Source organism: Ursus americanus, chromosome 19 (genome assembly GCF_024610735.1).
Source record: "Ursus americanus isolate L20-20 chromosome 19, mUrsAme1.1.p, whole genome shotgun sequence".
NCBI lineage: Eukaryota > Metazoa > Chordata > Mammalia > Carnivora > Ursidae > Ursus > Ursus americanus.
The window spans coordinates 34,943,291-34,955,426 of record NC_142145.1 but is presented as its reverse complement, the minus strand read 5'-3'; the positions used below and the strand labels follow the sequence as shown (position 1 = coordinate 34,955,426).

The 12,136-nt window shown below is 43.9% G+C and overlaps 1 protein-coding gene across 22 annotated transcripts in view; it reads left to right on the top strand.

Moving 5' to 3' along the window:
* FHOD3 (formin homology 2 domain containing 3) overlaps positions 1 to 12,136 on the top strand; it is a 450,733-nt gene that overhangs the window by 287,764 nt on the left and 150,833 nt on the right. For all 22 annotated transcript variants that reach the window (XM_045777869.2, XM_087869863.1, XM_045777879.2 and 19 more), the window contains one exon: positions 5,449 to 5,592. In XM_045777869.2, coding sequence (XP_045633825.2) covers positions 5,449 to 5,592 — 144 coding nt within the window. The remainder of the gene's footprint in view (positions 1 to 5,448; positions 5,593 to 12,136) is intronic.

Here is a 12,136-nt window from a genome sequence, read left to right as displayed (position 1 = left end):
CTGGGAGGGCAGCAGCCATCTTAAGGATCCCTCCCTGGAGAGGGTGCTGACCCCACGCTGCCCTGGGACAGCCCACTCTCGGGACCTGAGTCACTTTCTCCTTGAAGCTGTGGTTGGAGGGGTGGTATGTCCCTCAGATGGCTCTCTGACCCCAGGAATCCCACAACCGCCCCATGGACCTGCCTTTCCTCCCCAAGCGGCTGAGCGTAGGCCTACAGTACCGGCTGCAGTGATGGGAGGTTCTTTAGAGAAGATTCAGAATCTCTGCATGAAGTACAACCAGGGAAACATTTCCCCTGATGAACTGGAGACACATTAGTAGAAAGCATTGTGAGCAGAAATTTCCACTAGATATTAAACTGTTGTGCAAACTCTAAGGATTAGAACAATGTGGTCCTGGCTCTTTCCTCAGCAGACAGATGATGGGAGCGGAGGAGCTCTGAAACAGACCTCACCGCCCGGAACAACTCACTCTAGGACTGCAGTCAGCGGGGAACGGCTTAGCATCATTCATGACTGGGGGCGGGGGTGTGCTAAATGGAAATAAACAAATACGTCCTTTGACAGGTACTGAAATGAATTCCAGACAGGTTAGAGTTCGATGTAACACATAACAGTAGCAAAATGGGAAGTAGAGGTGAAGATCATGTTAATCAACAAACCTGTCAAAAAGAATCCAAAGGGAAGGACTTTTAAATATTTCACTGCATGAAACTATGAAATTATGGATCTTGTTTGTAAAATGAAAACCACAAACAAAAGCTAAGGGCAAGTGGCAAACTGGGAGATTGTTTGCAAACAATAGAGCAGGAAGTTACCCAATCCTCGATATATAAAGAACCCAGTGGAATAATGAAGGACATTAAATCTAGTAAGATGTAAAGAAATATATACTAAAACAACAGGCGTTTTCCCCCAGGTCTCATTGGCAGGGATTGCTTTTTAATGAAATGCCATTTGTTGATGAGGACCCAGGAAATTCTTCTACAGTCCTGGTGAGGAATGGGCAGTACTTCTCTGTAGGATAATCCTAAGAATTCTCTTTATGTTTTCAGACGTCTTTGTGAGTTGATTTTACCTTGCAATTTTAAAGCAATTTTCTTTTCTTTTTAAGATTAAGGTCATCTATTTCGTACCCTTTTCAGTCAGTGACATTGTTTTGGAAAACGTGGACTTGAGCAAAAATGGAATTTTCTTTCTTGCCTGATGTTTTCCATTGTCATGCTACCCATCCTATTGGCGGAGGCCGCGCTGGGCTGTTCCGACGGTCCCAGCAGTGTTGGCGGGGAGTGTGTGGGCATCTTGCTGCCAGTCACTGGCAAAGACCCAGCGCATGTCACATTCTCCCTGGCATCAGATGGCATTTAATGTCCAGGAATTCCTCGCTTACTCTTTCCCTTAGGGCAGTTCTATCTCATCTTTTATTAGTTCTGGCTCAGGGAAAGTTGAGGAAGGTCCTATGGACATTACTCCAAATGTCATCCTTTCCTCAAAAAAAAGGTCAAGTAAACCCCTGGCACCCACACTGGGTTTGCTTTCCTTTGTTGAATTTTAGGCCTGTTTGTTGCCCCAGTGAGTAAATGTTCTGAGATCCCAAACAAAATAAATAAATAAATTGAAGTGTTAATATGGGTCTGGAAAAAATTCAGACTCTGAAATCTGGGAAACGATTATATTGCTTTTCTAAGTTTTCTTTCAACAAAATAAAAGAGGGACTACCAACATGGAATTCAAAACATGAACATTGTTATGACAAAACAAGGGTGCTACATTTTAGCCTGCTTAGGGTTCCAAGACTGGCGTTTGCTGTCTTTGTTAAACAGGGACATTAATGGGGGGTTTCCAAGATCCAGACTAATCTCCCCCCATTCCTGCTCCTACCTCCTGACGCTGTGTTGTCAGATCTGAAGGAGTATCAGAAACCAACCATTTCTCACCCTGCAAGCTGATGTTCTCTAATGCCCTGTCTTGATCCAGCTGAAATCCCCTCAGTGGGAACCCCCCGCTTTGAGGGGCTCAGATATTGACCACCTTGTAGAATAGGAAGAGGCTGATGGGGGAGGGTGAGTCACAAGAGGTATTACTGTTTCTGTGAGGCTGGCTTGGAGCTTTCAGGGAAGGGGGGTAAGTAACCTGGATGGGATTCATGCTGAGTATTCGCCTTGGCTTTTGCATTTCACTTATTGTTAATTACCATACCGGAAACTTGTAAGAAAAAATTCAGCTGTGTCAGTTGTAAAACTTGGATAGCTATGCATAACCTTCAGAGTTACCATATAGAACATTCCCATCTTCCCCCAAATCTCTGTCATGGTAGCCTTTTGTAGTGATCTCCTGATTCCCTCTTCCTAGCCCTGACAACCATTGTCTAGACTAGTTCTGTCATGTCATCAGTGTCGAATAGAACCACACAGGATAGATGTAACCCTTTGAGTCTGGCTTCTCTCACTCAGCATACTGTCTCTGAGGCTGATCTGTTACCGAGGGCAGTAATGGTTGCTCCTTTCTGCTGCTGCGCCCTAGTCTATAATATAGATACACCACGATGGATTCTCCCATTGAAGGAGACTTGGCTTTTTGCAGCTTTTGGATTTCACCAGTAACGGTGCTCTAAAAGTTTGTGTGCATGCATTGCCACACCGGGTTCTTCCTAGAAGAAATATTTGATGCAATCAGTGAGAACCCAGGAGAGGAAAAGAAAATGTCCTTCAGGACAGAAATTTCTCCCTTGGAGAGATGCCTGTGAAGATTTACGTGTCACAAGCCCTGGCAGGACGAGGTCTGAGAGAAAGCAGGTGGGGGGTGGGTCGTGACTGTCGTCTGAAAGTGAAGGCATCAAAAGACATTTGCCTCACAGACTTCTCTGGGCTAGCTGCCCCCTTTGCCAGAAGGAGGCAATTTAGCGGTGACATGTCAGGGTAGAAATGCGAGGACAGGACCCAGGGAGCAAAGGGAGCATGGTACAATTTGCTAAGCATGTCAGAGAATCAGCTGAAAATAGGCGAATGTGCTTCTAGGATGGATAGTCCTCTTCCTCTGCACCTGGAGAAAAGCACCTGTGTGTGTGGGTGGCAAAAGGCCATGTCCCCTGCAGCCATACCTGGAAGGGGTGTGTGTGGGCTTGGCTCCAGCCTGAATTTCCATGGCGGAAATGACAAATGACCTCTTAATACCCTTGCTTCTGGACCTATTATTGAGCAAGTCTCCCTGAATCTGTTCGGTTCTGTGGACCTAATTGTTTAATTAATAGTAAGCCCCCTTTATCGTGGTTGGGCTTGCTAAGGCAATGGGAATTAGGTCTAGGAATCTAACCCCCTGGAAGCTTTTGTAAGGACTTCAGTTGATTCTCAGCAGGGAAAAAAAGGAAAGAAGAAGGGAAGGGAAGTGAGAGGTGAGGAGGACTCTGTGCCTCATCGTGGCCCCCACACAGTTGAGTAGGAAGTTTTATTTTATTTTTATTTTTTTAAAAGCTTAGAGATATTTTAAGATTTTATTTTACTTATTTGACAGAGAGAGACAGCGAGAGAGGGAACACAAGCAAGGGGGAGTGTGAGAGGGAGAAGCAGGCTCCCCGCAGAGCAGGGAGCCCGATGTGGGGCTCGATCCCAGGACCCTGGAATCATGACCTGAGCCAAAGTCAGACACTTAATGTCTGAACTACCCAGGTGCCCCATAAACCCAACACTAAATGTCAATTCATCTGGGTTTCTCGAATGGGGAATTTGGGCCGAAACCAGGGCACCTCCATTCACCAGCCCTGCCCAGGCTTTGGGGTCCTGTTTTCTTTTCCTCATCTTTTAACGAGTTCAAGGTTTTCGCTAAAACCAGAAGATGGCTTGTTAGGATGATGGGATTCTTTAAAAGGCTGCATGCTCTTTCATTTCATGTCGGGAGCCAGGGGCAGCTCCGGGGACTGTTGTCCCGCTAATGCAGAGATGCTGCCGTGCCGTAGGTGTGAGCACGTGTTTATGACGGAGTCTGGTTCACAGCCTCCCGTTCTGGGTCCTTGCTGGGGCCCCTCATTAATCAAGCTATCCCATCTCGGTTATTTTTCATTCATTTCTGATCTCAACAGCGGTAACTTGAGTCCTCTTCAGTCAGCATTGAAAGGAAAAAATCCATTATTTGGGTTATGAATAGAGACATTCTCTCTAATTATTACTAGCCCCCAAATAGAAGCATTGGAAAAATTTGTGCTTCAAACTGTTCTTAAGACAGTGTTGGTCTTTTTTTCTTCTGAATTCAGAATAATTTTGAAATCTGTATGTAGGGTTCTTGGAAATGCAAAGGCAATGAAGTAGGGAGTAAAGACCTGTGTTGGGAATTCCAGGCCAGAATAATTTGTGCAGAAGCATGAGTGTGTGAGGGGAGGGGAGGCTTCTGTCCCAGGTCTGCGGGAACTTCTTGTTCCCTCAGGCAAACCCCTTCCCTCCCCAGCCCTCATCTCCCCACTCGAGAGATAAGGGCTTGCAGTAAATCACCTCAAGGGTCCCTCCAGTTCTGAGCAGAAGCCCCGTCTGAAAGATCATCCTTCTTTTAAGAGACACAGAATTCAAAAAGAAGTCTGCTTTTCTCCACTCTTGGGTTATCTTTTCCTCTCTTGGTTGTTGCTTTGAAATTTCTCATGTTTTCCTAAACTTCATAGACCAAGGGCAAGGGCTACCAAATTGAAAGAAAAAGGACTCATCGCATTGTTATAACTCCAGCTGTTGGTAGACTTTTCCTAACAGGAGTTTCTAATCAGCGAGCATGTTAGTTTTCTATTGCCATGTAACGAATTACCACAAATTTAGCAGCTTAAAACAACACAGACTTATCATCTCACAGTTTCCGTGGGACAGGCTCCAGACACCGCCTAGCTGGGTCCTCTGCTCAGTCTCACAAAGCCATAGTCAAGGTGTCGACCAGGACTGGAGTCTGGTCTGAGGCTTGGGAGCCTCTTCCAAGCTTTCGTGGTTGTTGGCAGAGTTCATTTCCTTGCAGCTGGAGAACTCATGGTGGCTTGCTGCCTCTTCGGGGCCAGCGGGATAATCTCTCTCCTAGTCTCCGAGCTCCGGAAATGCCTAAACCTGCTTTTAAATGGCCCACCTGATGAGGTCAGGCCCACCCAGGATACTCTTCCCTTTGATTAACTCAAAATCAGCTGATTTGGAATTTGAGTATCTGTAAAATCCCTTCACCTTTGCCATATAATGTAGTTCAATGATGGGAGTGTCCTGCTTGGACTCAAGGGGATTATACAGGACCTATACAGCAGGAGTGGGCTCTTGGGGTGTGTTCTGCTTACCACGCTATAGGGTTTTTTTTTTTTTTTTCGAACAATCTGGTCATTTGTCTTGTTTTGTCCCATATAGTTAGAATCCTGGCCACTGGCTACCCTGCAAAAAAATGCTTCGAGAGCCTTGAGACTGTCCTCTAAAACATGCTCGTGTCCTGTTCTTTCTTCAGACACTGTCGGGATTGCCAGACCAAGACAGCTTCTACGATGTGGTGGACTGCCTGGAGGAGCTGGGCATTGCGGCCGTGTCCCAGCGGCACTTGAACAAGAAAGGAACCGACCTAGACTTGGTGGAGCAATTGAACATTTACGAGGTAACAGCACGTCCCTTCTGGATGGCGTCGTACAGCTTGTCAGGGGCTGAGGCGAACGCGTTCTAGATGGGTGGTCCTGAGTGTGGGGTAGCAGCATCCACAGCACCTGGGAGCTTTACAGAACATAGGTTCTGGGGCCGCCCACCCCCAGACCTCCTGAATCAGAAACTCTGGGAGTGGGTGCAGCAGCTTGCACGCTGCAAGCTTCAGGTGCTGCTGGTGTTCACGCAAAGGCCAGAGCCCCTGCTGGAGGAGACTTGGTCGCTTGCTGACTGTTCAAGATACTACACAGCTTTTCCCTTCCCTCTGAGGCCTCTCTTGCCTCGTTGTGGTGTTTTATTTGCTATTTAATGCCATCGTAAGGAAATAAAAATGGAAATTTTAAAATATTAGCATAGATTTTACCGTCCATTTTCATATTATGTAATGCCAGTTCAAAACGCAAATATAAGAGCATTTAACTTCTATGCAGAATCCTATGCAATGTGCAGTTCCTGGCTCCTACAGGCCTGTGGGCTTTGTTCCTACCGGAACAGTGGAAATACTGTACAAGGTGAACTCTGTTTTTACTTCAGCTCTTGGTATGTGTTTATTCTGTTAACACTCTACCTTCGACTGATGAGTAAGGAAGGGCTGAAAGGAAAAGGAACTGTGGGCTGCCTTAACTTTCTAGTTTTTCTGTGTCATTGCAGCATAAGTGGTTGGCTAGTACAGCAGAGTAACCCAGTTAAGAAGGGATATGGTAGGACCCTTGGGTTGCCATCTCTGTGCATTCAGAGCCAGCTCTGGTTTGCACGGAAGGCCTCTAGGGCTCCAGGGCTGTGTGTGCCTCTGCTTAGTTCCAAGGGAGCACGCCTCCCTTGTGCTCATTTTGATTCTCACCGAGCCCCGTGGACCGTGCCTCTATCAGCACCCTGTGCTAACGGGGGCAGGGGTTGGCACACGTGCGTGCTGGATCTGCTTCCCCTACTCATGCACACACTCCATTGTCCCACTGGATTTCACTTCTAAAACACAAGTTTAGGGGCGCCTGGGTAGTTTAGTCGGTTGGGTATCTGACTCTTGATTTCGGCTCAGGTTGTGATCTCAGTGTCATGGGATCGAGCCCCACATCGGGCTCTGCCCTCAGCATGGAGTCTGCTTGTCCCTCTCCCTCTGCTCCTCCCCCTGCTTGCTCTTGCTCGCACTCTCTCTAAAAAATAAATTTAAAAAACCCTCAGAAATTTAAAGATAAAATTAATAAGAATTTCAAGCTGGCAAAAGAGTATTAGAACAAGCACAGAGCCCTGCAGAGTGTGAGCATGGAGCCCGCATGACACATCCATCAAGGTGGCCTGGATTTGGGTTACGCATCATGACTTTGTGGCCTGTTGACTGGAGTTCAAACTGTTCCCTGTGGGTTAGTTTTAAGTCAAATGCCCTCTTATTGAAGTTACTTATTTGATGTGACTCTTGTCTGGACTCTAAATGAAGGTTAGAGCCCGTTTTATGAGTAGCCACTCACATTCCTTATTGCTGATCCTGACTGTCCCAGTTCCCTTCCATGGCCAGAAGGGGGCAGAATCTGGAGATCTGATTCCACTCTGGTGTGTGACTACACAGGAAAGCTTATTACTGTAGACACAATTATACACATGCTTACCCATAATAACGGTATGAACTAGGCTGTCCTTGAGGACATGGTCCAGAATGTACTCATCACCCCAAAAAGAAACCTCATACCTGTCAGCAGACACTTTCCATTTCTCCCTGCCCCGCGTACTGCATAACGCCCAAACCACGAATCTACTCTATGGGTTTGCCTTTTCTAGACGTTTCCTATAAATGGGACCGTACAACATGTGACTAGCTTTCACGTAACGTGTTTTCAGGGTTCATCCATGTTTTAAGCATGTATCTGTACTTTGTTCCGTTTCATGCTAATGTTCCATTGATAACACTGCATTTTCTTCATCTGTTCACCACTGGATGGACATTTGGGTTATTTCCATTTTTGGCAGCTATGAGTAATGCTGCTACGAACATTTGTGTACAGGGTTTCTGTGTGGACATACTTCCACTTCTCTTGGCTATATCTCTGTAAGAGTAAATTGCGGGTCATATGGTAACTTGATGTGTAGCTGTTTGAGGGACTGCCAGACTGTTTTCCACAGAGGCTGCGCCATTTTACTTTCCCGCCAGCAGTGTAATGAGGGCTCCAATTTCTCTTCATCTTCCTCAGTGTTTATTATTGTCCTTGTTTAAAAATTATAGCCATCCCAGTGGATGTGAAGTGGTACACATTTTGGTTGTGATTGGCGTTTCCCCAGTGCCTAATGATGTGGAACACCTTTCCATGTGCCGATTGGCCATTTTTCTATTTTTCTGTGGAGAAATGTCTATTCAGATCCTTTGCCCATTTTTTAATTGGGTTGTTCTGTCACTCTTGAATCGTAAGAGTTCTTGATATACTCTGGATACTAGATCCTTATCAAATATAAATTTTAATACATTTTTCCCAGTAGATGGGTTGTATTGTTCCACGTCTGACCTAACTGATCAGTCTTATTCATAGTGATTTATATTTTTAATCTTTCCTTTTTTCACTTACAAAAATGATATGTACTTACTGAGGAATATATAAGTCTAACAGGGAAGAAAATCACCCATGATTTTATTACTAACCATGGTTAACATTTTGGTCCATTTTTCTAGCCTTTTTTGTATATGCAGGTGTATGTTTTTAACTATGGAGATAATTGTCTATACACAGGGTCGTGTGCTGAATCTTTATTAGTAAATATGTGTTAGAGCCTTTTTTTTGTTAAATTAAATATTCAATAACTTAATTTTATTAGGAACACAATATTCTACCTGTATGCATGTACCATAATGTAGAAATCTCCTTTTTTTTTTTCCAGATTTGGATTATTTCCAAACTTTTGCAATTAGAAATGCTGTTATGATGGACAGCTTTATTCATAAATTTCTTGTGCATGGCTAGAGTCCTTGGAAGGATATTTCCCAGTTAAGAGGCTCCATTGTGACTTTACTGGGTAGAAGTGAACAGACTGACATATAATTCACTATTTGCTACAAGTCATTGTCATAAAAAGTGACAGTTGAGGGACAGAACAGAATTATCTTTTTATAATCTTAGGAGAGATCAGAAGACACTAAACCAGAGATACTTGTGATCAGAGCTTAAAGCTTCCCATAGCCACCCAGCAGGCCCAATTCTTTGTGTCCTTGCTCTGGGCATCTTCTCCAGCTGACCCTCATTTCCCCAGTTATCTGCTCTGACTTTTGTGTTTTGTTATCACTGCCCAATGGCCCTGGGAAGCCAGTGGCTGGTGGAGGAGTATATTCTTACGACTCCTAAATGAGAGGTTAATGTAAGAATACTAGAGATGGAGCAGGAAGAAACCAAAGACAGTTGGCTTACATGGAGGTGAAAGGTGGACTTTTCCTGGTACAGACAACCTTTTTACCTTAGCCCCCCGATCAGAACGCCCATCTCTGAGACTCTGCTCAATCAGAGGCTTGCATGAATACAGCTCTGGATTCTTTGTAGTCAGTGTATACGGGAAGACTGCATAATGCAGGTGAATTTCCCGTTAGTGAGCCAACTGGGAGAGAATTTTGAAAAGTGGCCTGGATACCTACCCCAGGAAAGTTCCCGCTTCAGGCTGTACCTTCTCTTCAGCCTGCCTGACTCTCAAGCTACCTCCCCATCTCCCTCTCCCCCTTCCCATCAACCTTTTCAAAAGTTGTTCTGTGTTCACCATCTTCCTTTTATCGAATTGCATTTCCTCCATACTTTTAGCATCAAATATAGCATCTATGTGTTACTTAAAGAACAATAAAACAAATTCCTATTGGGATGGTTAATTTTATGTGTCAACTTGACTGGACCAGAAGGTGCTCAGATAATTCTAGGCATGTCTGTGAGGGGGTTTCTGGATGAGATTAAGATTTGAGTTGGGAGAATGAGTAAAGATTGCCCTTGCCAGTGTGGGCAGGCCTCATCCAATCTGTTCAGTAGAACAGATTCTCTCTGCCTGATGGTAATGAGCTGGGACAAAGGTTGCCTACTACCTTTGAACTCCCTCTGAGACTGACACTGTTGGTTCTCAGGCCTTTGGACCACCAATAATTCTTTATAATAAATCTCCATGCATATCCTATTTGTTTACTTTCTCTGGAGAATCCTGACTGATACCCTCATGTATTTAAGAATTAGAACATTACCAGGAACTCGGAAGTGTCCTTTGTAGCCCTCCCTGCTGTCATCCCACTATCCCCCAGCACTCTTCTTTTCTTTACACTTTTACCTGAAAATCCCTTACTCTGTGAGCTAACACAAAACATCAGAATATCAAATCAGTTGACAGATCAGAGATCTTGTTATCTAGCTGTGCTAATCTAGTTATGCTAATACTTTCAAGAATACAGACTATAGAGGCGCAGAGGGAGCCGCGAGGGGTCTGTCTTAGGTCTTTTCTTCATCATACCTGTGCTCTCTGACCCGGAATAGGCGAGGTCTCCAAGTGTGGGGATCACAGGTCCCCCCGCCCATCGAGTACTATTCCATTGTGAGACATCTCTACTACATGGCTCAGAGAGTCGTGGCTCGTGAGCCCACACATTCTACATTTATTTACTACAGGTAATCCTCGGCCAGGAGATCCTTAGCCAGTCCTATCCTGGTAAGGGCATTCCAGAAACAAGAGCTCTCATTTTAGCAAATATCATTAGGCTATTTATTAGGTAGCCTGGTTATTGGTATACTTAAAAGACTAGAAGAAGTCACTTGCCTTGTTTCTTTCTCCAGAGGCATTCCTCTATAAAAGGAGTGAAGAGGTCACAGGCCAGCTGTTCTAGCTCCTTCCTCCCAGTCTGTATGCCTAAACAACACACTGTTTAATTATGTCTGCTCTCAAACTTTTTATAAAGGGAAATATATCATTTGTACCCTTTTACACTTTCCCATTTGCTTACCGTTTTTTAAACCTACCCATGTCGGGGCACCTGGGTGGCTCAGTCGGTGAAGTATCTGACTCTTTTTTTTTTTTTAAACATTTTTTTAAAAGATTTTATTTATTTGAGAGAGAGAAAATAGAGCATGAGATGGGGGAGGGTCAGAGGGAGAAGCAGACTCCATGCTGAGCAGGGAGCCTGATGCGGATGCGATCCTGGGAGAACTGAAGGCAGACACATAACTGAGCCACCCAGGCATCCCAAAGTGTCTGACTTAATCTCAGCTCAGGTCATGATCTTAGGGTCGTGAGCCCAAGCCCTGTGCTGGATTCCACACTGGGCGTGGAGCCTACTTAAAAAAAAACAAAAAGCCTACCCATGTTATTGTGTGGTGTTCTCGTTTATTCATTTTCATTGCTGGCGAATGTATGACAATTTATTTACCCACTGTTCTCGAAATGAATGTTGGTTGGTTTGTGGTATTGTTGCCATGACAAACAGTGTTGCCTTGAGTGTTCTTGTACTTCCTTTCTGTGTGTGTATGCAATACTTTTTATGTTTAAATATCAGTTTTATTCTTGCTTTATAAAAATATTTAGAAATTTGTCTCCTTTTTCTCTGATGATTTGATAGAATTCCTTTAGGGAATTGTGTGGGCCTGTGTGAGGAGGAGAAGAAAGAGTGTGCGTGCGTGTGTGTGTGTGTGCGTGCATGCATGTGCTGGCGGCAAGAGAAAATCTTCTGTAACTCCCTATCTTTACTGGGATCAATTTTGCTAAATTATATTTTACTAGGAAATCATTCATTTCTTTTGGATTTTAAATGGATTAGCAAAGAGATGTATAAATCTCCTATGAATGTTTTTAATTTCCTCTGTTTCAGTAGATATTTTCCCTTTGATAGTTCATAATTTTTGTTTGTAATTCTAAATAAACTAGCAGTTTGTCTATTTTTTGTTTTTTTTTCTGAATAATTTTGACTTACATATGATTTGCACTGCTTTTCTGTTTGTAACTCAATACTTTTTATTTATTTATTTTTATAGATTGACTCCCCACTGAATGTGGCCTGGAGCCCAGCATGGGGCTCGATCTCACAACCCTGAGATCATGGCCTGAGCCAAAATCAAGAGTCAGATGCTCAACCTACTGAGCAACTAGGTGCCCTTCAATACTTGTTTTTAAAATTGAGGTATAGTTGACATACAATATCCTATTAGGTATACATCATCATGATTCGATAGTTTTATACATTATGAAATGATCCCAGGATAAATCTAGCTGTCTATCACTGTACAAAGTTATTACAATATTATCGACCACATTCCCTATGCTGTACGTTACATCCCCATGAGTTATTTATTTTATAACTGGAAGTTTGTACTTCTTAATTCCCTTCATCTGTTTCCCCTGCCCTCTGAGGGTATCCCTACTCGGGTAACAGCTTGTTTCTTGCATCCGTGAGTCTGTTTTTTTGGTTTGTTTTGTTTTTCACATTCCACATATAAGTGAAATAATATGGTATTTGTCTTTCTCTATTGGACTTATTTCACTTAGCCTTATACCCTCTCAGTCCGTCCATGTTT